We start from the raw sequence: 26,257 nt of genomic DNA on the forward strand, positions 1-26,257 counted from the left end.
CCTGGCCTCGACCCTTTATCACCGAAGCCCCGTTGAGCCAAAGCCTTCCTACTCTGTCTCCCACTACTCTGACACTCGCTCTGCTAAGCTGTCTTCTTTTTAAACACTTCCCGCCGTTCTCACTGGGGGAGTAGATTTAGGATGGAGATGAGGAGGAACTGCTTTTCCCAGAGGGTGGTGAATCTGCAGAATTCTCTGCCCAATGAAGCAGTGGAGGCTACCTCAGTAAATATATTTAAGACAAGATTGGAGAGATTTTTGCATACTAGGGGAATTAAAAGTTATGGGGAAAAGGCAAGTAGGTGGAGATGAGTCCATGGCCAGATGAGCCATGATCTTACTAAATGGCAGAGCAGGCTCAACAGGCCAAATGGCCTATTCCTGATCCTATTTCTTATGTTCTTATGTTCTAAGTCTTTCTGTATATTTGAGGCAAAGGTTAATAGATTCTTGACTGGTGAGGCCATGAAGGGATACGAAGGAAGGGAGGAGACTGTGGACGAGAGGAAAAAAGGATCAGCCATGATGAAATGGTAGAGTAGACTCGATGAGCCATATGGCCTACTTCTGCTCCTATATCTTATGATCTTATGGTCCAAAATCAATTTTCTCCCTCTTTTTAAGTATTTTAGTCTTCAACTGTTGGATCCTAAAAACATTTCAATTCACCAGCCCGTGCCACATTGTATGCTCTAACTTTCAAGTTAACATTATCGTTAAATAAATAAGGTTATCAATGGGGAGGGGGGATGGAAATGGGGAAGAAATCCTGGATGGCAATTTCAGTCAGGAGGATCAGGCAGCGAAGATCTATTCTAGCCCAATACCTGTTTGTACAGCAAATAAAAAATCATAACTTCAATATCTTTTAATGCAAAGGTTAATATAATTTCTCTCTTACTTGTCAATGTTATTTGAAATGAATAACCTATAAACCAGCTTCATTCTAGGATCAAAGCTTCTGAGTCATTATTGTTTAATACCTGTCTACATTCTCCATACTTATGGCACATTTCCAGACAGCTCCTGTAGCAGCTGCTAACAATTCTTTGTTGTCAGACCTGTTGAAGAGTTTTACCAGTGGTTCCAGTCCATTGTGAGCTCGAACAAGATCACGTGTTTCCTTATCCTCTCCACACTAGGAAAGGAAAGCACAAAATTATACTTAGAATCAGAAATAAAATAGATTCATACCTAAAACATAATTGATGCATCATAAACTGTTTATGAATGCTTTTTTTTACATTTGTTTGATGCTGGTATTTTTCTTGTTAAGTAATAAGATGCAGCTATTTCTCATCTTATCAATACTCAACTAATGACAAGATACTCTTAAGTGTATGTCCCTCATTTACAAAATTCTTTCTCACTATAACAAAAAATGCACCAATCTCCAGTTGTAATGTATTTGGTACTTCCTTCACTGCCATTTTGCCTTTGTTAAAATCTTGAAGGATGTTGAGAATACATTTTACTGAATCACAATTTATTTTCTGGATTCATCAAAATGTATTCACTGCATCATTCAAGTGGTTACAAAACATTCTATATATCTTTAAAACATTACATCAATCTATGGACATTAATACAAAGCCTGATATAACAGAAATGAAAATGTTGAATGTTTGTTTTCATCAGCCATTTAAAAGACTTTTGGATACGTCCATGGAAAATTAAGAAGAATTAAGGCCAAATTGTGGTGAGGCAATGCAACGTGACAGTCTTAATTATTGTGCTAGAATTCTACCTTGTCATTTCTATCTCCCTTCATCAACTGGTATTGTGTGAGGAATTACCTGGTCAAAAAGAATCTCATTGCAAACAACTTCCCCAGACATCTGGTTAAAGTTGAGGATGTAGCTGATAATGTCTCTGTGCCATTTGATGCCCCAAATACCACTTCATTTTTGCAATGTATGGGCTAATTAGCTACTGCTATGGTTATGGCTTATTACCCACACCATGTCATTTCAGGGCTGAATAGCAATGATGAACCCACTATTCAGGGAATTTGGAGAAGATATATCAGTGCTTCTCAGAAAGAGAATCAATATAAAAATAAGCAATTAAGAGAAAATTATGGCTTCTGTGTGTGCATAACTCCCACAGATTTATGAATCATAAAAATATTTGAGAATATATTGTCAAGTAAGCAAATAATAATGGGCTTGAGGAAGTTGAACAGGATGGCATGGAACAGTAAGTGAAGGCTCATGGCAGTGAGCTTGCAAAAAAGGATTTGTTAAGTTCCAAGCAAGAGATGTTAGCACATAATATGAAAAGGCTTTGTGGTGCCCATCTACTTGGGGAAATAATTGCTAATTTCAAAGTCGACAATCCAGGTATGAAGCAATTGACAATCCAATGTGTGGCTATTTGATAGGAAATGCCATGTTTTACTATGAGGAGCTTTAAAAGAAGAAAAATTGCAGTGCCGATTTTCACTGACACCTTCTTATTGATCTTTGCAAGTTCAGATCTTTTGAATATCAATAACAATTCTCCACCTAATCTTTGCCACTGCTACTTCAACACTGCCACTTGCATGAATGGGGAGCAGGAGGAGACCCTCAATTCCAGCAAGGAATAAGACCTAGGGTAATTTTGTGCAACCACAGATCTATATTCCGATCTACTCAGAGTATTTTTTCCACCGTTTGTTTTTGAAGAATCTGGCGCAAGATTGAGCTTCCACAACCCTTTGAGGAAAAGAGTTCTAAATACTTGGGTTTCTATAAGTGAAAGAGCTTCCTTGCATGTCTGTCCTTTTATTTTGACACAGTGATCTCTAGTTCCAGATTCTCCCTCTCAAATACCATTCAGTCAAGACATGCCAGGATTAAACCTTGTTTGTCGAGAACCCTGAAAGCGTACAGGATGCAATGTTGTAATTTAGTTTAAGATTTAATTCTTAATAAAAACAGGATTTAATTATTCTGAAAACTCAAATTGATGTAGTTTTTAAGTGGTTAGGTTTCTTTGAATTAAATTCCTGAGGACAGCTACATAACCAGAACCTTTCAAATAAAAGCATTTGAAAAGCAACAATTAATCTATTGGTGGGATTCAGTAGGTTGAGCAACATTGATGGGAGAAAAGGAATTGCCAATGTTTCAGGATTGAAAATAGTCAATGTGAAGAGAAGAGGAGATCATGAGGTAGATGTCTGAGTGAACGCTAGGCTGAGGAGAGTGAAAGGTAGCTGGCAAGTTCTGCCAGATATCGAGCAGAAGAAGAGAGTTGTGCAGCAGTGGCTCATGAATACTACATGGAGGCAGAAAAAGAAAGAGAAAAATGAGAGGCAAATGGAGCAGGGTAGAACGAGGGGAGTGTGAAGGTTGGAGGAAGTTGCTGGAGGAAGATAAGCAGGAACACAAAGCTCAAAATAATTTATTATATAAGTATTTATCTGTCACCATACACTAGAGATTCATTTTCTTGCAGGCACAAAGGGCTGCCAGTGCTGGAATCCGATGAGTAAATGAGGTGATAATGGAACCTTCAAAGGGAGAAATGCATTGCAGTTGGAACCAGAACTACAAAGTAGGTAAGAGAGTGGAGGAGTGTGGAAGGGGGAAGCCTGTGGTTGAACTGTATATGGTGGGTGGGTGGAACCAGGAGGCAGAAGGAGTAAAGACGGGTGATGGGAAAGTAGACAAAAATGGAAGGGCCGAGGAAGGAGGGGCGGGGTAATTGGGGTAAGGGGGAGAAAATATCAGAGAAGAGGATTAGCTAAACTCTGTGTTCACGCCATTGAGTTGTTCACTACCCAGATGGAATTTGAGTTGTTGCTCCTCTGGTTTGCATTGGGCTTCCATGTCTCAATACCAAGGTAAAATATCTTTGCCTTGTCAGTCTCTTGTGTCTCTAAGGTAATTGAAATACACTCACAATGTATGATTTTTCACTTAACAAAACATTGTCTAAGAAGGTAACCATTTTGAAAATAAAGGTAAACCTATAAAACATCTAAGAAAAGCACAGATGCAGAAGCAATAGAAAAGTCCATTTAGAACCTTTAAGAATGTTGCACAGAATATAATGCACTTTAAAGCATTGTTCTTGTGCAGATGACAAACTCAACTTGGCTTGATGTATTATGTGTATGAAACACTAGTAACGTGCTTGCATCAAGTTCTTTTATGTGCTAGGGGAAACAAATCTGCTTATTTTACAACTATTAAGCAGAAAAATGTCAGATAATTTCCCAAAGACTCAAATGGCAATAATTTAAGATTTACTGCAATTCTCTGTATTCCATTTGATTCTACTGTGTCCAGCAATGGCATTTTCAGAAGTTCCTAATTCTCATCAATCACTAGCTTTAATGAGCATAAATATTTTTTAAGAAGAATGGATATAATAAATATTATGATGCTGGCTAATAACTTGTGACTTTTCCATGGAAATCAGGCAAAAGGAGCTTTGAGCCTAAAAGCGAATGATGTAGATCAAATTGACTAAATGTGTGTACCCAGTGCAAAGGGAGTAGATTAAGTTAGGCAGTACCTCAGTGCTGAGCATCTAATGGGGATGGTGGCATTTCCAATCTACATAGCTGATTACACTAATGTTCCTTTGCCACTCTCAACCTGTGCTAGCTGTCTCTCCTACAGTATTGAAACCAGCAGTTCACAATTGCTGCTGTTTTCCAACAGAACATTCTAGTGGAGACATGAGAGACTGCCGAAGTTGGAATCTGGAGAAACACACAAAAAGGTGGAGGAATTCAGTGGATCAGGCAGCATCTATAGATGGGAATACAGTCAATGTTTCAGGTTGAGACCTTTCTTCTGGACCTGATACAATTCTAGTGCAATAGAGGAACACAAGTGAAATACAATTTTAGTGCTCTCTCAGTACTGTTTTCTCTTCATGCCCCTTGCAGTGGAGTTGTTTGGAAGCAGAGCCTCCATCTTTTGTGCACCAGCTCAGAAATGAAAAGTATAAGCACCAGTAAGTTGGGCAGATCTATCTACTTCTTTGGGTTTTTAATAAGGAAGATCAGAGGTGGAGAGGGTCAGTAATTTTAAATTCCTGAGTGTCACTATCTCAGAGGACCTGTCCTGGACCCATCACATAAATATAATTGCAAAAACAGCCCAACAGCAGATCTACTTCCTCAGGAGTCTGCCGAGATTTGTCATGTCATCAAAAACATCAGCAAACGTCTATTAATATGTGGTGGAAAGTTTGCTGACTGGCTGCATTATGGCCAGGTATGGGAACACAAATGTCTTTGAGCAGAAAATTCTACAAAAGATAGTGGATTTGACCCAGAACATCAGGGCTAAAGCCCTCCCACCATTGCACACATCTACATGAAACGTTGCCATTGAAACGCGGCATCCATCATCAAAGTTCCTCACCACTCAGGCCATGCTCCTTTCTCGCTGCTGCTAACAGGTAGAAGGTACAGGTGCCTCAAGACTTGTACCACTAAGTTCAAGAACAGTTACTACCCCTCAACCACTGGACTCTTGAACAAAGGGGATAACTACGCTCATTCTATTTCTGATGTTTCCACAACTGATGGTCTCACTTTAAGGAATCTTTATCTTGTTATTTCATACTCTTGTTATTTATTGCTACTTATTCATATATGCATTTGCACAGTTGTTGTTCATTGATCCTGTTTACAGTTAGTGCTTTATAGATTTGCTAAGTATGCCCACAGGAAAAATCAACCCAGGGTCATATGTGGTGACATGTATGTACTCTGATAATACATTTTACTTCTTGTTTTGTACTTCTGCTTTTTTTAGGATATATATCTGAAGCTGTAATGTAGTAAAATAAGGGTTTCAAAAGGGTATAAACGGAAATGTACTCTTGCCTCTCATACTCCACCAGTTTTCATGTCTAGGTTGCAAATCAATTTGGCTTTTTGAAGAAAATTCTTTTATTCAGGCAGTGTTTATATCAACATTTCTTTACAAACAATTTTCTTAGATAGCCCCCAGTGGATGATGGTAGATGATAATAAATTTACTTTGAACTTAGAAGTTTTCAATAGAATGAGCTTGGAAAATGCACAGGATCAATTTACCAATCTGATGAGATAGCATCTCATCAATTCAGTATCCCTGGAGTGTCTTCACCAGAGTGCATAGTAGACACAATCCTGGCATAAGCTCTGGGATTCTCAGCCCACATAATTCAGGGAATTATTTCTTTCTTTCTGGTAATATTCATTCATAAATATCTTGCCTATAAAATAAACTAACTTTTACAAATTGTTATAAATTGTCATCACATATCATTAACATTTTAAAAACATTGTAAACTAAATGAAATAAAAGCACCTTCATAATGCTTTGTAATCTCATTTCATATTAACACTTCAGAAATATTATGATGCAACATACCCAGAGATATAAAAAAAACATTATTCTTATATTTGCACCTTGAAAATGGCACGGGCACAATGCATTTGAAGTTCCTCACTTTCACTACTAAGATTTCGCACCAGATCCTTAATCATATTTTCTGTTCGAATAGCCAAACTATAACTCGGCTGAAAAATAGAGAAAAAAGGTTGCACTCAGTTAATTCTATAGAATGTTACATGTTTCTTTTATGCTTGGAATTTAATGGATGTTGAAGTGAATGCTGTTTGTAAATTTTTTATAAAAAGCTGTTCATAAGGAAAGTGGAATGGTTGGAAAAATGGTAAGGGATTAGAGAATTATTTTCATGAACTTTTTCATGATGTTGCAATACAAAAGTTCAAGAAAATTTGAAGTCGTTGTCGTCTGAACCCTTAGTGCCTAGCTGGCACATGGAGCCTCAAATTTGAAATAAGATCAACTAAACTTGTTGAAGCTCATTAGTTAGAAACAGATGTAACAATGATTTTAGTTGCATATTCAGAATTGTGTAGTACTGATTTGACACCAAGATGTAGGGAGTCCATTCAATTTAGTTTGGATTAAGAGGAATCAAGTAGATTAAGAAGATGAATTGAAAATCACATACAGAATCACAATTTACATACCACCAAAGGCTATAATCAAGTGCTTAAGATAGTGCATGATGCCATCTCGAAACAAAAAAAAAGTCCATCCCAATGCATTTCAAATCATAATCAGTGACTTCAACCAGGCTTGTTTGAAGAAAACCTTGCCCAATGCCATCAGCATATAACCTGTAACCTGAGGTCCCAGCACACTAGACAACTGTTATACTAAGGTAAGGAGTGACTATAGATCCATGTCCAGACTGCACTTCAGTAAATTGGGTCACTTGGTTGTCCTTCTCCTACCTGCACATGGGAAGAGGCTAAAGAGCAAAGCTCCAGAGATTAGAACAAAGAAGTGGTCACAGGAGGAAGAGGGCTGGCTATGGGATTGTTTCGAGTTAGTGGACTAGACCGTGTTCAAGGAACTCATTTGTGGATCGGAATGAATATACCATGGTTGTCACAGACTTTATTAAGACCGTTGTAGGTGAGTGTATCCCGACAAAATCATTCAGTGTTCACCAACCAGAAGCCTTGGATGAACCATGAGATCCACAATCTGCAGAGGGCCAGATAAGAGGCATTCAGGTCTGGTGACCAAGCAAGCTACAAGAGATCCAGGTGCGATCTCCAGAAAGCCATCTCATGGGCAAAGTGGCAATTCCAGACTAAACTTCAATCAATGAAGGAAGTTCGAGTACTATCGCCTCTTATAAAGTTAAATCAAGTGACATAGGCAACAACAGGGATTCACTTCCAGATGAACTCAATGCCTTCTATGCTCGTTTTGACCATCAAAACATGGAGGAACCATAATGAACTCCCAGAGCCCCCAATGATCCTGTGATTTCAGTCTCTGAGGCTGACGTGTGAGCAGCCTTCAGGAGCGTGAACCCCCGAAAAGCATCCAGCCCAGATGGGGTACCTGTCCAAGTCTAAAAGCATGTGCTGATCAAGTGGCTGGAACGTTCACTGAGATCTTCAACCTCTTGCTTCAGCAGTCTGAGGTATCCAGCTGCATCAAGCAGGCTTCAATAATACCGGTACCTAAGAAGAACATGGTAACTTGCCTGAATGACCATCATCCAGTAGCACGTACATCCACAGTGATGAAGTATTTTGAAATGTTGATAATGAAACATGTCAACTCTTGCCTGAGAAGTAACTCGGGTCCACTTCAGTTTGCCTATCGGAGCAATAGTTCCACATCAGATGCCTTCTCATTGGCTCTTCACTCAACCCCAGAACATCAGGACAACAAAGATAATTCATCAGGATGCTCTTTATCGATTACAGCTCAGCAATCAAGGCCATCATCCCCTCAAAACTAATCAATAAGCTCCAAGATCTTGGCCTCCATACCTCCTCGTGCAATTGAATCCTCAATTTTTTTACTTACAGATCACAGTCAGTTTGGATTGGCAAAAACATCTTCTACACGATCTCCATCAGTACAGGTACACCACAAGGCTGCGTGCTTAGCCCCTGCTCTACTCCCTTTACACCTATGACTGTGCGACTAAGCGCAGCTCTAATGCCATATTCAAGTTTGCTAACAATACCACTGTCATAGTCCAAATAAAAGGTGGAGATGAATCAGCATGTGGGAGGGAGATTGAAAATCTGACTGAGTGGTACTTCAACAACAACCTGTTCGTCAAAGTCAGTAAGACCAAGGAACTGATTATTGACTTCAGGAGAAGGAAATTGGAGGTCCATGAGCCAGTCTTCATTGGAGGATCAGAGGTGGAGCTGGTCAGCAACTTTAAATTCCTCAGTGTTATTATTTCAGAGGATTTGTCCTGGGCCCAGCTCATAAGTGCAATTACGAAGTCTCTACTTCCCTGGGAGTTTGTGAAGATTCGGCATGACATCTAAAATTTTGGCAAACTTCTAGAGAAGTGTAGTGGAGAGTACACTGACTGGCTGCATCAGAGCCTAGGGTGGAAACACTAATGCCCTTGAACAGAAAATCCTACAAAAAAATCATGGATACAGCCAGTCTATCATGGGTAAAACCCTCTCCACTATTGAGCACATCGACACAAAGTGTTGTGGCAGGAAAGCAGCCTCCATCATCAAGGCTCGCCACGCAGGACACTGCTGCCATCAAAAAAAAGTACAGAGCCTCAGGACTCACACCACAGATTCCGAAACAATTACCTCTCAACAGTTAGGCTCTTGAGCCAGAGGAGATAACTTCACACCAACACTGAAACATTCCCACAACCTACGGACTTACTTTTAAGGACTCTTCATCTCATGTTCTCAATACTTATTGCTTATTCATTTATTATTGTTATCTATTTCTTATTGTATTTCACAGTTCGTTGTCTTTTGCAAACTGGTTGAATGCCCAAGCTGGTGCAGTCTTTCATTGATTCTATAATGAATAATATTCTATCATAAATTTATTGAGTCTGCACACAAGAAAATAAATCTCAGGATTGTATGTGGTGAGATATATGTACTTTGATAATAAATTTACTTTGAACTTTGAACATTGAAACCTGCCCATATCTGCAATTGATCTATATTCCTTTGTATTCTTTGTGAGTCATCTAAGCTATCCACAACACCACGTCTCTTCGTATCATCTGCAAACTTACTAACCCATCCACCTACATTGTCATCCAGGTTATTTATATGCATCAGAAGCAGGAGAGGTCTCAATACAGATCTTTGTGGAACAGCACTAATCACGGACCTCGAGCTAGAATAAGTTTCTTCAACCACCACACTATCTTCAATGGGCAAGCCAGTTCTGAATTCAAACAGCCAATTCATCATGGATCCCATGCACCTTAATCTTAACGAAAAGTTGTAAAGGCTATATTGCAAAAAGTATATAATTAGGCCTTGATCAAGCATCTGTAAATTATTCACAATTTGCCAATCCTCTGGCATCACTCCTGCAGCTATGGTGGATTGGAAAATAATGGACAAAGCTCAGCAACTAACAACCTGGGAGACATGGTGATCTTCCCCATGATTACTTGAATTAGTTATGCCCATAACATAATGGGTCTCAATGAGAAAAATTGAACATTTAATAGCAATAGCCATCCTGTTCTTCCTACCTCTACCAGCAGTTTGTTGTGCTTTGCAGACTTTCTGCTCGTTTTCCCAGTCTTGCTGCACTGAGCCTACTATGGCACACCTAAAAGTTTGAAATTAGGACAATTTTTTTCAACATCTCCCAAATCATTTCCAGGACCCATCATATAAATATAATTGCAAAGAAAGCACAACAGCACCTCTACTTCCTCAGGAGCCTGTAGAGATTCGGCATGTTATCAAAACCCTGTCAAACTTTATAGATGTGTGGTAGAAAATGTGCTGACTGGCTGCATTATGGCCTGGTATGAGAACACTAATACCTTTGAATGGAAAATCCTACAAAAGGTAGTGTATTCAGCCCAGTACATCACAGGTAAAGCCCTCCTAACTATTGAGCATATCTACACGAATCATTGTCATAGTAAAGCAGAATCCATCATCAAAGATCCCCACCACCCAGGCTATGCTCCTTTCTTGCTGCTGCCATCACGTGGAAAGTACAGTGCCTCAGGACTCACAACACCGAGTTCAAGAACAGTTACTACCCCTCAACCATCAGGCTCTTGAACAAAGGGGATAACTATTCATTCTATTTCTGGTGTTCCCACAACCAATGGTTTCACTTTAAGGACTCTTCATCTTGTTATTTCATGCTCTCATTATTTATTACTATTTATTTATATTTACATTTGCACAGTTGTTCATTGATCCTGTTTACAGTTACTGTTTTATAAATTTGCTAAGTATACCCACAGGAAAAAAAATCCCAGGGTCGTATGTGGTGATATTTATGTACTCTGATAATAAATTTTACTTCAAACTTTGAAGTTATACCTTGAACTTTGAACTTTAAAGTAAGTAAATATACAGAACTTTATAAACCATCCAACAGTAGCATAAGTCAATGGAAGTTAATCAGCAAATAAACTGAAACCAATTGACCATCTCTTTAAATAAGGTTTTGTGCCATTGGACTTCTTCCTGCTTTTCAATGTTCAGTCTGCATCATTGAGAGAAGATATCAGTTGGGACACTGAGTTCAAAACTGACAGCAATAAACATAAAATCTGTGTTGGATGCTAACCAGTCCATTACCTCGATTCCTTTGATAGGCATGAAATGTCTGCATAATAATGCCCTCACTAATATTGAGTCTCACGTAATTTGCACCACAAATATGCAAGCAAGCATCAGAGACAATTTGGAACCAAAACTAACTCTGAAAAGGCTTCTGATGATACAACTATAGTGTCCTGATTATCTTTCCTACATAAGCAACAACATTATTTTTAATTTTTACATCTGATTTTCTATAAGGGGAGAATTAATTGTTTTCTTTGGATCTATGGCAACAAAACATGGAAATAAAATGTCAAACATGCGCATTTTTAGAAATTGTAATATCACATTGACACTATTACCTCTGAAGCACATTCTTGTAATGTGCCGACAACTGGAATAAGCATGTTTTCATGAGGAGACTTCAACAGGTGACCCAGCAGAGGAATACCACCCGATCTACGGATTTCTTCCTTATTTTTTTTACTTTTACTGCAGCTCCAAAGTGCAAGAGCACCACAACGTGCAACTTCAATAACTTTCTTTTGCTCTGCAGTTAGATTAGATGAAAGGATTGGATCACATTTCAAAAGACCAACCTGAAATATAGAAGATTTTTCTAAGTTACTTTCAGGATGTGGGAACAGTAGAATTGTTGGCATTTGTATATATGTCCATCCCTAATAGCCTCAGAATTGAGGAGGCAATTAACATTTAAGCACATCTATGCTACTGGCATTAACATATGTTTCAAAGTTTTATGAGTAATGTTTACCATCAAGGAAGCTCCCTAGGCCTCCTGTCCCATGATTCTCTCATATCCCTTCTGCCAATCAACTGTCCAGCTCTTGGCTCCATCCCTCCCCCTCCTGTCTTCTGCTATCATTTTGGATCTCCCCCTCCCCCTCCCACTTTCAAATCTCTTACTAGCTCTTCTTTCAGTTAGTCCTGATGAAGGGTCTCGGCCCAAAACGTTGACTGTACCTCTTCCTAGAGATGCTGCCTGGCCTGCTGCATTCACCAGCAACTTTGATGTGTGTTGCTCAAATATTGTTATTATCTCTGAGACCTAACTTGGTTGCAACATATCGATACAGCTATAAATAAGGCAAGGCAGCAGCTATATTTCGTTAGGAATTTGAGGAGATTTGGTTTGTCACCTAAAACACTCGAAAACTTCTACAGATGCACAGTGGAGAACATTCTGACTATCTACCTCACTGTCTGGTATGGGAGGGGGGACTTCTGGACAGGATCAAAGGAAGTTGCAGAAAGTTCTAGAATTAGTGAACTCCATAATGGGCACTAGCCTCTGTACTATCCAAGACATCTTCAAGGAGCAGTGCCTCAGGAAAGTAGCATCCATCATTGAGGACTCCCACCACCCAGGACATGCTCTCTTCTCATTGTTAGCATCAAGAAGGAAGCACACTTAACAATTCAGGAACAGCTATTGATTTCTAAATGGACATTAAACCCATGAACAGTACTTCATTACTTTTTAAAATTTATTTCTGTTTCTTGCACTACTGATTTTAACTTGACAATTTTAATATACATATAGTTATATACTTAGTGTACAAACGTTTGTAATTCAGATTTTAAAAATAATTATCACTGTATTGCATTGTACTGCAACTGCAAAGTAAACAAATTTCACAACTTATGCCGGTGATATTAAACCAGATTCAGATACTGATATTGAAGAAGTTAAAATAGAAAATTTAAAAAAATCATAAAGCAACCTGAAGATCTAAGAGGAATCTAAAATAATGTAACTGTGATACTTTCCTTTCCCCCACCTCAAAGGTTGTGCCTATGGGCTTGGAATCTCAAGACATTCAAAAAAGATATCAGGACATGGACGCTGTTAGCAAGAGTGTATTAATTGCTATGGACTTGCACTTGTGGTTAACATTTATATGGGCATGTAGGCATTTTAGTTATTGATAATCTACAAGATGCTTACTGTAAGCTTGAAGATACTATTGAAGTCAAGGAAAAGTGGTCATAACCTCATGTGAATCTGACATAAATGTTATCTGCCAAGTCTGGATATCAACCCAAGTCTGGTTCTAGATTGCTGGATGATAGGAGGAGTTGATAATAGAATACAGCACAGTGAGATTATCAACAAACATCTTCACTCAGATCTTGTGATGGAGATAATGTCACTGATATAGCCAAGGTCAATTAGGTGGAGAATACTACCCTAAGTGTGGTGATTATTGTTCTTCTTAGCCAGCTCCACCTTTCTGAGTATCAAAAACAGCTGCCACCACAAATGTTTTTCATTTTGATTCTAATAATCTTCAGCTTTTCAAAGATTGTTTGGTCCAAAAGTGTCAAATAGTGAGTTGATATAAAGGCCAGAGACATTCCTAATTCTTCTCCCACATCCAGCTATTACCCCATGACTGAATCAAAACTATGATGAGGCCTGGAGCAGACTACTTTTGTTGGAACCCAAAATGAATACCGGTGTGAATCACATTCAAGTACAGCAGCTTTGAAACCACTTTTTCCCAAATCAGGCTTACTGCTTATTTTGGCAATATTGTACATCTTTTCCTTGATCTAAAGTTATGTTTAACTTTGCTTATTAGACTAGGTTTGGCTATCGGTAGGGATTTTATGATTCAATAATATGCAGTATATAGTTGTTATATTCAAAGTATTATTTCTTCAAATGTTCACCTCTATTTCTCAGTTGTCCTACTTCTCAATGTAGTTTCCTTATCTATCATAGCCAAATCACTTTTCACATATTTGTGCTTTGCATTATTTACACTTAAGTCCATAGTTCTGGATTGGACTAAATCACTTTCTTACTTAATGGGCCCTTAATAATTAATAAGCTCTTTGTCAATGCACATTATAAGAATTGATTCGCTCTACAGGAAGACAGGGCCTATACTTTTTAAAATGTAAAAAAATTAAAGGTGATTGTTAAATATGCTGAAATTTACAGTGTTTGCCGAAGACTATAGAAAATGTAGGAAATAGGAGCCAATTTAGATAATTCGCTCTTTAACTCTTTTCCCTTGAACGCTTAAGATTTAAAAAGTATATCTACACAAATTTGAAAATATTTAATAACTTGTCTCCATTGTGTAAGAGAATTCCACAGGTTCATCACCCTTTGGATGAAGAAACATCTATTGATCTCATATCATTTCCTGAGGCTGTAACCTGATTCTGGACTCCCCAGCAATTAGGTACTTCCTGCCTGCATTTAGTCTATTTCCTGTTAAAATTTGATAGGTTTCTATGTGATCCCTCCTATTCTTCTGAATTCCAGGTCTAGTAGTCTCTGTGCAGAGCTCTGCATTTCCATTACTTCTTCACTTCCCTCCTCACTTCCAAAAATTCTCTCAAATTCCAGGAATTCTTACGTTTTCATTGCTTCTCCAAATTCATTTGTACATAGTAATCTATTCCATAGTTATAATACTTCACTTTAATTACCTGCTCTGCACAGAATCATTTAACCCAACATGTAAATGTGTAATGCAAGGTAGTCGAACTATTTATCTTGTATATTTTTGTTTTTTTTTTGCATCAGAAACTCTTGTCAGCAGAAACATTGTTGATACAGACCAAGTAGTTCTGGGTAAAGTGTACAGTGCCTTGAAAAAGTATTCAGTTCCACAAATATTTTCACATTTTACTGTCTCATTTTCTAAATTTATGTAGCATTTTTGAGCTAATCTACAAAACATTGTGTATCATGTCAAATCAAAAGAAAAATTCCAAAACCTGCCAACAATTTACTAAAATTTATAAACCAAAATTTTGCAGCTGAGAAAATATTCATCCCCTTTCTAATTAATATGCTAACTTTCCTCAGGTGCAATACTGCATATTACCTCACCAACTAACCCAATTTGTTGATGTTGAAGATGGGAGGATCACCTGCTTTCAACGAATTTATAAGAATGACCACCCCCATCTCTGTAGGGTCTAAAAGTATAGTAGATTTTCAACAGACCAACAAAAATGAAGACAAAAGAGGAAAATCAGGGAAATGACAATAGAGAAGCACATATCTGGGGAAGGGTACAAGAACACCTCAAAGGCACTGAGCGTGCCTCAGAGCTAAGTGCAATCCATCACGAAAATGTGAAAAAATATGAAACCACAGCCACACTGCTTAGGTCAGGCCGTCCTTCTAAACATAGTTACTGGAGAAGAATGGCACTTGTAAGTGAGGCTACTGTAATGCCAAGAGTCAGTCTGAGTAAACTGCAGAAATCAGTGGAGATGAAGTTCATTGCTCCACAATCTTTAAAGCCTTGCACAAAAAGGATATTTATGGAAGAGTGGAAGGGAAGAAATCCTGGCTAAAAAAAAAACATATCTTTGCCCATAAAGACAATGTGTCACTCAGAAGATAATGATGTGGAGGAAAGTCTCATGGTTGAATGAGACTAAGGTGGAACTTCTTGGCCTCAACACTAAGTGATATGAGTGGTGTAAATCTAATACTGTGCGTCAGCCAGGTAAAATAATCCCTACTGTAAAGTATGGTGGAGGTAGCATCATGCTATGAAGCTTTTCAGCAGCAGGGACTGGAAATCTGGTCAGGATTGATGGGAAGATGAATGCTGCTAAATACAGAGAGATCCTGGATAAAATCCTGCCAGCCCCTGCCAGAAAGATTAAACTGAGGAAGAAGTTTGTCTTTCAGTAGGACAACGGGCCAAAGCACCATGCCAGATCAACCATGGAGTGGCTTCAAATAAAAGAAAATTGATATCCTTGAGTGGACCAGTCAGAGTCCTGACCCTAACCCAATTAAGCATCTCTGGAAGACCTCAAGATTGCTGCACACTGCCACTCCCCAACAAACCTGCCACAACATGAGCAATTTTGCAATGAGGAATGGGCAAATTCTGCTCCATCACATTGTGCAAAGCTAATAAAGACTTATCCAAAAAGCCTAGTGGTTGTAATAACTGTGAGAGATGGTTCAATTAAGTACTGAGCAAAAGGAGGTGAATATTTCTGAACTGCTAACATTTTGAATTTTTAGTTTTTCATGATTTACAATTTTCCTTGGTTTTTGGGCTCTACTGTGAAAAAAGGAACATGTGATTCACAAATAAAAATTCTCTGTTAAATTGATCAAAATTCCTGGTTTCAATACTCATTTATGTGAACAAAAGGTTGGGGGTTGAATACTTTTACAAGGTACTGTATTAATTTATGATAAAATGATTACTTACCAGACGTTGAATTCCACCATGAAGTCTGACAGTCTGTCTTGCTTTTTTGAACTTGGCTATATTGGCAATAGTTTCAGCAGCCAAACATTTGAGATCTTTATTGGAGGAGTCCAAGATTTTCACCATAGTCTGTAAACCCCTAAGTTCTGCCAAGCATCGCCGGATTTGTGGATTTTTACTAATTTCTTTCAAAATCTTTAAAGAACCAACCTATATACAAATGTTAGCTTTAATTTCTATGAACTGAAGCAAACAATAGATCAAGAACGTTGAAATTATTAGCTTGTCATGTTTTCTTCATTATTTTGATTGGAAACATCATTCATGTACAACAGTGAGTGTGTTCCGTCTGGAACATATTGGTTGAATTGAGCTGAATTCTCTTCACCGCCTCCCAACCTCTTCCTCCACATTCATATGGTCAGATGCAAAAAGGCTGGAGGTGCTAATTCTGAGGCAATATAGTGTCAACACGGAATGTTCTCATTACTATATTTAAAGACTTTTAAAATCAGTCAAAATTGTTGTAAATAACTGAAAAAAGTTCAAACATATTAAAATAAAAGTCATAAAAAGAAATTAACATTATTAAGAAATGGTGAAAAACATTAAAAATAAATAAAACTTACTCCTCTAAACCTCCATTTATAAATTAGCGGGCAAATGATAAGAACTCCAATTCTAGCCAGACCTAGCTGGCATAGGAATCCAGAGGTGGATCTCCCATCTTAATGCTGCAGCAAAATATCAGCCATTGATCTCATCCGCTATTAATAGCCCGTGAACTGAACACTGCAACTCCTCCAGAACCATATCCAGCTTATTTGAGCCCTCTGTTTATCCCTTTTTCATTCATAAATTTTATTCTCTCATGTACCACTCTCAAGGCCTCTATTGCCCATCACTATTTACCCTTGTGGTGAAGAAGTGAACTGCCTTCTTGAAATTATGCAACACTTCTGCTGATGATACCCCCACAATGTTCTTGAAAAAGGGAGCTCCTGAATTTTGACCCAATGATGATGTAGGATTGGTTATACAAATCAGGAACGGCACACAAGATGAAGGGGCCTACAAGTGTAGGTGCTTCCATGCATATCCCATGTTATCAAGAAATACTCTAGGAGTAGCCTAGGTGAGTGACTAAAAGCATTTTGTCGATAGTATATATGCACTCAGTGTGTGCTGGTGATGAGAGAATGTTTAAAATTATAGATGGGGTATCAATCAAGTGGGTAAATCAATCCTGGATAGTCAATTCTCAAGTGAAGTTTATTGCCATTTAACTATATAAATGTATATAACATATATAACCATATAATAAACAGTATATAGAAACGAGTCAACATTTCTTCGAAGCGGGGTGTAAAGCACAGTAGTACGCATAACACTCCATAACTTATGAAGGTAAGGATAAAATCTACAGATGAATCACACATAAATAACAAACTAAAGTGTATCAATATTGAATATTGCAAAGTATGGAGTAGATAAGCCAGAGACACTTCGAATATGTTGTGTCCAGGAGTTCAGAAGCATAATGGCCTGGGGGAAGAAATTGTTTCTCATCCTGGCCGTTCTTGTTTTTATGTATCATAATCTCCAGCCTGATTGCAGAAAATCAAAGAGGGTGTTGGATGGATGGGTGGGATCCTTAATAATACTAAGGGCCCTGCGTATATAGCGCTCCTGATAAATGCCCCCGATGGATGGTGAGAGACCGCTACAATCCTCTCAGCTGTTCTCACAGTCCTTTCTAGGGACTTTTAGTCTGATGCTCAGCTGCTCTCATACCAAGTGGAGATGCAGCTTGTCAGAACACTCTCAATGGTGTTCCTGTAAAACACAGTTAAGATGAGGGGTGGGAGCTTTGCTTGCCTCAATCTTAGAAAGTAGAGACACTGCTGTGCCTACTTGTTCAGGGAGGTGATATTAATTTGGTGCACTTAGTTCTCTCTCTATGGAGGAGCCATGTATTCGCAGAGGGGGATGGATTGTTTGCAGTTTCCTAAGTCCACAATAATTTCCTTTGTCTTCTCCATGTTCACGGCTTAGGTTGTTCTTCTCACACCAATCCACCAGCCACTTCACTTCCCCTCTATACTCCATCTCGTCATTGTCTCATCTCGCCAATTTCTCGGTGGGACAGGACAGAGTGGAGGTCAGAGTCTATTGCACCATCAGTGGATCGATTTGAGTGTCTAGCGAACTGGAAACGGTCAGTGTAACCGGAAGAAAGGCTTTAATGTGCACCATGACCAGTGGCTCAAAGCATTTCATAATGGTTGATGTTAATGCCACCAGATGATAGTCAGTTAGGAAGCTTACTGTTGCCTTCTTTGGCAATGGAATGATAGTTGCTGCCTTGAAAAGCAAGGGGACAATAGATTGTTCCAGAGAAATGTCAAATATATCTGTCAGCATCTCCGTCAGCTGGGCTGCAGTCTTGCGGAACCTGACCTAGTATACTGTATCATAGTGTATCACAGATTTGTGTGGTTTGCATCTGGCCAGGGTCTTCTTCACCTCAACTCCAGCCAGGAGTGTTTGCTCCCCGGGGGGGGGGGGCAAGGGGCAGGGGGCGTTGCCTTCCTCACCCGCCCTTTGTTCTGTTCATCAAACCAGGCGTAGAAGGCATTCAGGCTCTCAGGGAATGAAGCATCCTGGTCACTGCTGCACAGGGTAGACTTGTAGACTGTAATTCTCTGAATTCCCTGTCACACATATCTTGTGTCTCTGGTATCACTGAAGTGGCTGTAAATTCTCCGAGAATGCTCCCATTTCACTTTCCTGATGGAATGGGAAAGCACAATTCTTGCTTCTCATAGATCTGTTGTATCTCCCAATCTAAAAGCAGCACCACAATCTCTCAGCATTCACAGATCTCTGCGGTAAGCCATGCTTCTGATTTGCCCTCACTCAGATGTGTTTCATGATGGTAACATCTTTCGTATACTCCTCTATGTAGCTGGTCACAGAATCCACACGCTCCTCAATCTTGACATAGTTGCCATAGGTCGCAGCCTCCCTGGACATTCTCAGTTAGTATTGTCAAAGCAGTCCTGCACTGTATAGATTGCACCCTCCCGACAGGTTTTCACCACCACCAGATGTTAAGAGCACATTGTTAGAATTTATCCTTATGAAGATGTTCACTTCTAAGGTGTGAATATAAATTGCCATTTATCACCATTTTCCTGAATAGTGTGCACATCTGGTTTCATGCAGATATTTGCTGGTTTGTTTTATGGAGAATTACGAATAGAAATGAATACTGTACAAACATCAGTAAAAATCTCCACTTCTGACATTATGATGGAAGGAAAGTCCTTGATGAATAAGCTGAAGACCACTGGGCTTAGAACATACTCTTACAGAACTCCTACACTGAAACCTTGGATGATAGACTTTCAACAACCACATTCCTCCTTTTTCATACAAGTTATAATTCTAAGCATTGCCAAGTTTTCCCTTGAAACTCCCTTTGTCTTAAGTTATACCAGAGCTCTTTGCTGCTACAGGAAGTCTAAGTCTATTCTCCCAATATACACTCTATCAATTCTGCATTTTAAAGTTAGCTAAGAAATCTTTCCCAGATCAGCAACCAATTCTACTAAGTGCGAGTTGTTACGAACTGTAACATTTTAGAAACAAACCAGCAGCAATAGAGTTCATACTGGAGTCTGGTTTTGATGTTAAAACCACTATCATTATTAGTATCTACTTATGATATCATAACTTAACCAAGATAAACAAATGTTAACAGTGTTATGTGTATATATGTGTTTACAGTTTTATTCACACCAAGACGGCCACCTAAGGGCATACTGTGGGCCAAAGTTAAGATCTCGTTCCTATAAGCTTTAGGAACCACCACTTGGTGAACAATTGCCCATTCCTCACTCGCAGGTATAGCAGGTGGTCTCCACCTCCTCATTAACACTCCATCCTTGATATAATACCCTACTGGCACTTTGTTAATCTCATCATCTGAGAGAGCTGTTTCTTTTAAAGCTTCAATCTCAGGGTCTCGGTTCTGTTCAGCTATAAACTTCTTCCTGAACAAGGATAAATCTTTCTCATCAAATTTACTACCTGAGTCCTGTTGAAACAACGAGGGCAGAAAAGTCCCTGATAAGTCATCACCACCTGAATCCTGATTTTGGCTATCATGGGTAGCAGAATCATGCTGCACAGAACTATCTGCATTGACTGACATCTTATAACCATATAACAATTACATAGGCCAGCTTGGCCCTTCTAGTCCATGCTGAACACTTACTCTCACCTAGTCCCATCGACCTGCACTCAGCCCATAACCCTCCATTCCTTTCCTGTCCATATAGCTGTCCAATTTAACTTTAAATGACAACATCAAACCTGCCTCAACCACTTCTGCTGGAAGCTTGTTCCACACAGCCACCACTCTCTGAGTAAAGAAGTTCCCCTCATGTTACCCCTAAACTTTTGTCCTTTAACTCTCAACTCATGTCCTCTTGTTTGAATCTCCCCCACTCTCAGTGGAAAAAGCCTATGCACGTCAAATCTATCTATCCCCCTCATAATTTTAAATACCTCTATCAAGTCCCCCCTCAACCTTCTACGCTCCAAAGAATAAAGACTCAACTTGTTCTTAGCCATACTTCGAGTTACTGTGCAGGAAGGATTAATGTTAGAATCTATCTGTGGGTCATCAGTGGTTGGCTTAGTTGTCAACTGCACTGCAGGAACAACTTTACCGTCTGCCAGGTCATTCCCTAACAGCAGAGTAGCATCTTCCACTGGTAAACTGGAGCATAGCCCTACCTTAACAGATCCCGAAACCAACCCTGACTGTAAAGTTACCTCATGCAATGGCACAGAAACCATGCTGCCCCCAATGCCTTTAATAAGATTTACCTCACCAATGTCAGTCTCATCACCAAACTTTAGAACACCGTCTAAGGTAAGTGACTGAGAAGCCCCAGTATCTCGAAGAATTTTCACTGGTACCGGGGTTGTCCCTTCATTCACTGACACAAACCCATCCAACATAAAATGATCGAATCCTTTTTTAACTCGGCTAGATCTCTCAGTCTTTAACTGAGCCTCATCAGAATGTGCAGACCCTTGTGGATTTATAAGTGCTTCACAACGCTGAATACAAGCATTTGGGACTGCCTCCTTTTCCTTTTTCTTCTTCAGGACGGAACAATTAACATGACCAACAATAACGTGACCAGCTTTCTTACAATAGTAACAAGTAAAACCAGAATATTTCTCCTTCACTTGCTTCCCTTCATCCTTACTTTTGTCACTAGTCCCAGATTTAAGTTCTGGTTTACCCTGGTTATCCCTGCTGCTCTCTTGGAAGCTCTTACTCAGGGTAAACTTAACCTTGTGGGTTAAAGCCTACTCATCTGCAAACTTAGCAGACTCCTGCAAAGTGGCAGGGTCCTTTTCATCTAGATATGTCTTTATGTCATCAGGGACGCACCTTTTAAATTCTTCAATTAAAACCAACTCTTTCAAGCAGTCAAAATCACTATTCACATTTTTAGATGTGCACTAGTGGTCAAAACACACAAACCTGTCATAAGCAAATTCCAGAGCAATCTGGTTCCCAGGTTTCCTCAAATGTCTAAACCTTTGCCTATAGGCTTCTGGAACCAATTCATAGGCATTGAGTATGGCCCGTTTCACAATGTCATAATCAGCTGCCTCTCTAATTGATAAAGCAGAGTAAGCTTGTTGAGCCTTACCCCTAAATACACTCTGTAACAAGAGAGACCAGCTTCCTTCTGACCACTTTTGACTTTGAGCCACGTTTTCAAAATTCTGGAAGTATTTATCAACCTCAGTCTCATCAAATGGAGGAACCAGTTTAACTTCCTGGCTGGCAATAAATGGTACAACCAACTCCTCAGAGGCAGCAGCTTCTTTCTCGAGCTTTAACTTATCCAATACAAACCACCTCTGTTTTTCTGCTTCTTCCCTTTGTTTGTCTGCCTCTTCAGCTGCAAACCACCTCTGTCTGTCTGCTTCGCTGGCATCATACTGCCTCTGTCTTTCTTTTTCCTCAGTCTCTACTTTAAACATATCAAACTTCAATAGTTCCAGCCATAACTGGATCTCCTCTTTACTCATAGGAAACCACTTTAACACCTCCTCATCAACACCTTCATAGATATATAGTACTCAACTATTTTCCTCTGAATTTCTGGCTTTCTCATAGCCCCCTTTACCTCCTTAAGGTTCAGCCTATTAGCAATAGTCAGCCATTCATCCTTTCTGGCTTTTTCTATTGCCACAGGGGTTGGCGCTTACAGAAATTTATCAATATCCATTGCTGCTGATTTCCACGCACAAATATATCAAAAGGGATTTCCTCAATCAAATCGATAATTAATCAATCAATAAGCCCCCAAATTTGTTCATATCTTGGACAAGCCCCCAATTTTGTTACAAACTGTAACATTTTAGAAACAAACCAGCAGCAATAGAGTTCATACTGGAGTGGGGTTTTGATGTTAAAACCACTGTCTTTATTAGTATCTACTTATAACAGCGTAACTTAACCAAGATAAACAAATGTTAACAGTGTTATGTGTATATATGTTTGTAATATAACTCCCAAACTAAGTTAAGCTTGGGGAAACAAAACTTAAGAGTCTTGAGATGGTAAAGTAGGAAAGTTCAGTTCATCCAGAGAAGGAATGATGGAAAAGAGATATTTGTAATCTAGGGTGAAACATAGACAGAAGGCAATTACGTCGAATTCCACAGGTCCCACGATGGTAATTAATTAGTATGAGTTGTCAAGGATCCTCCATTGAGCCATTCCAAATCCACATACCACCAGAGTGACATGTCACAGGGATGTCATCTTCAAAGGGGTTACCACATAACATACCCAGGCAAGGGTTAACTTCGAGTGATACCGCAGGACATTCCTTAATCCACTCCTATGGATTATATGAAGTGACAGCACACATTCGATGGGCACTGGATCGATGATCAACCAACCCTTGTGGTTATATCAGAGTTCCAAAACCCCAGCTTCGACAAGCTGGAGCTGCTACCCTTTTCCAGGTTCACTCCCTCCTCCCTCTCTCTTCTGACTTTGACTGTCGCTGTCCTTGTTTCAAAGGTTAACAAGCTGCGAATCAGTCAGTGAACAACATCATAGTCCTGCCTCACTGAAGCACTATTTTAAAGTGACAGTCCACAGTAAACGAAACCTATGGGTTCATAACAGAGTCAAATAACTTCTTACTTTCCTGATATCTCCTGATAGACAGCAACACCTCTGCCACGGTTCTGCCTTACAAGGCCGCGCCCTCAGTCCTCTATTTTATTCCCTTTTACACTCAAGACACTGAAGTCAGATTTTGCTATAATACATTCACAAACCTGTACCAGTTTAGTGGGTCAAATTTTAAATAATATTGTGTCAGAGTACAGGAAGAAGATAAATAAAAAGCCTAAAACAATTTTTCCTCAGTGTCAACAAAATAAGGGGGGCTGGTCATTGATTTCAGGAAGGGTAACTCCTGCTTACATCAACAGTGCTGAGGTGGAGGGGGTTCAGAGTTTCAACCAGCCACATAGATGCCACAGTCAAGAAAGCTCACCAATTTTTATAGATGCACCACAGAAAGCTCCCTATCCTGATGCACCAAGGCTTGGTATGGCCAATGGTCTACCAGAGATCATGGAAATCAGCCTCTACTCCACGGACCTTGTACACACTTAATTGCCTCAGTGAAGCAGCCAACATAATCAAGGGAGGGAGGGAACGTCGACTCAGTCCATGAGAGGCCTGCGTCGGGCATTTTCATGCCTTACAAGGCACAGATTGGAAGTCTGTGTGGGGTGCTGCTCCTCACACAGACTCGAGCAATGTGTGATTAAGTGCCTTGCTCGAGGGCACAAACATGCTGCCACAGCTGAGGCTCGAACTAGCGACCTTGAGATAACTAGACGAATGCCCTAACCACTTGGCTACGTGCCCAACATAATCAAAGACTGCATCAACTCATCATTCTCACTTCTTCCTCCCTCCCATCAGGCAGAAGAAACAAAAGCCTGAAAGCACAAACAAGAGAAAATCTGCAACACATCTGCTAGAAATCCAAGCAACACACACAAAATGTTAGAGGAACACAGCAGGCCAGGCAGAATCAATAGAAAAGAGTATAGTTGATATTTCAGGTGAGACTCTTCGACAGGACTGCCAAAGAGTCTCGGCCTGAAATGTCGACTGTACTCTTTTCTATAGATGCTGCGTGGCCTGCTGAGTTCTTCCAGCATTTTGTGTATGTAGCCTGAAAGCATATACCACCAGGCTCAAGAGCAGGTTTTATTCCCAATGTTGTAAGACTACTGAATGGTACTCTTGTATGATAAGATGAACTCTTGACATCACTATCCATCTTGTCATGGCCTTGCACCTTATTGGCTGCCTGCATTTGCACTTTACCTCTAATCGTTGACATTTTATTCTGCACTCTGTTATTACTTTTCCCCTGTCATTCCTCAATATACCGACACGATGAAGTGGATGGCATGCAAAACAAAGTTTTTTACTGAACTCAGTACATGTGACAATAAAAACCACTTGAACAGAGAAAAGCAAACATACTTATGTCTAAAAATTATATCACAACAATATAGATGGCAATCTGAATTACCTTGCATTTGATGTCGTCTGTATCAAGCAAGTTAATTAGAACTTCAAGACCACCCACATCTCGAATGGCCGACTGGCATGTTTCACTAGATAAGTTAAAGTCCTTCATTGAGCACAAGGCAATAACAGTAGCTGTTTGGTTGCCGCCCTGAAATTACATTTAAGTAAAGTGAGGCAAAATTAGAGAAAACAACAACAAAAAACTTGCTATGTTAAATTTGGGGCTCAAACAAATTAAAAAAACACAAAACAATATGCAAAAAGGTATCTTTGATATACTTGGACCAATATTTCAAGAAGAATAAAACTTTCAGTATGCTTTAACTTTCTATTAGCTTGTTTCTTCAAAGCAGTTAAGCTGAACACAGGCTCTTTCTGTAGAAATGTGTAAACCTCAATGCATTTGATACTGAATCTCATGCCTCTGTAAGCCTCTATGGTTGGACATTCTCTAACATCTTTCATGCAACCTGGCACTGAATTTCTCTCCCCACCTAATTTTCTCTGAATGGAGTAAGAATGTATTGGAGGTTGAAAGTGGAATGGACTACCACACTTATTTGGTACACTAGCACTGAAATGTCAAATACTCTGTCTTTACTAAATACAAATTATTAAGCAAAATAATGAATTAATAAACTGAAAGCTCTTCGACTCATTCTGAATCAAATAACCAACCAGGAGTTCTCCAGAATTGTTCTTATCCTAAATGATAATATTATTATGAATTGATTAGAGCATAATAAAATAAATTTAATATCAATATCAGTAGGGATTTAGAATAAACAAGCTCAGAATAAAGAGTTGCTTAATGGCAAGCAGGCAATATTGGATTTTACCAGTACCCATTTACAGCCCTAAGGATTCAAAGAAGGTAGTTTGAAAGTCATAGTGTTATCAATTATATTAAAATGATGAACTGAAGCATTCCAATTCAAAGGCAAATCTTCTGTCTTCCTGCAGCCAACTCAAACACAGATGTGTCCCCATTATAGTATTAAATTGAAACAATATTTAGCAGCACTTAAATGTGGATGAGATATGCTTCCTGCTAATGCACCAAAAGATATAAGGAAGAGGATAAAGTCAATTTTGAACTTTAGTATTAATAACTTTAAATCAAAGAGAATTGAAAACTTATTTTTTCTGCTATATTAAAAAACATATACAAAGATCAATATACAAGGATTTTAAAAGGAATCCACGCAAAATTTAATTCATGTGTTCTGAAACATAAGTCTGGCAGACAAATATGTTTGATTATAGCAGGAATAAATA

General features: G+C 39.1%; 1 protein-coding gene across 11 annotated transcripts in view; it reads right to left on the reverse strand.

The window, feature by feature from the left end:
* odad2 (outer dynein arm docking complex subunit 2) overlaps positions 1–26,257 on the reverse strand; it is a 277,618-nt gene that overhangs the window by 117,566 nt on the left and 133,795 nt on the right. For 10 of the 11 annotated variants that reach the window (XR_011885489.1, XR_011885488.1, XM_072253885.1 and 7 more), the window contains 5 exons: positions 24,981–25,127; positions 16,309–16,518; positions 11,443–11,679; positions 6,407–6,517; positions 984–1,138 (listed from right to left, as the gene is read on the reverse strand). Coding sequence is in view for 9 of the 11 variants with exons in the window: in XM_072253885.1 (XP_072109986.1) it covers positions 984–1,138; positions 6,407–6,517; positions 11,443–11,679; positions 16,309–16,518; positions 24,981–25,127 (860 nt within the window). In the remaining 2 variants the exon portion in view is untranslated. The remainder of the gene's footprint in view (positions 1–983; positions 1,139–6,406; positions 6,518–11,442; positions 11,680–16,308; positions 16,519–24,980; positions 25,128–26,257) is intronic. The other variant, XM_072253887.1, reaches the window with a different exon arrangement.

Source organism: Mobula birostris, chromosome 3, assembly GCF_030028105.1.
Source record: "Mobula birostris isolate sMobBir1 chromosome 3, sMobBir1.hap1, whole genome shotgun sequence".
Classification (NCBI taxonomy): Eukaryota; Metazoa; Chordata; class Chondrichthyes; order Myliobatiformes; family Myliobatidae; genus Mobula; species Mobula birostris.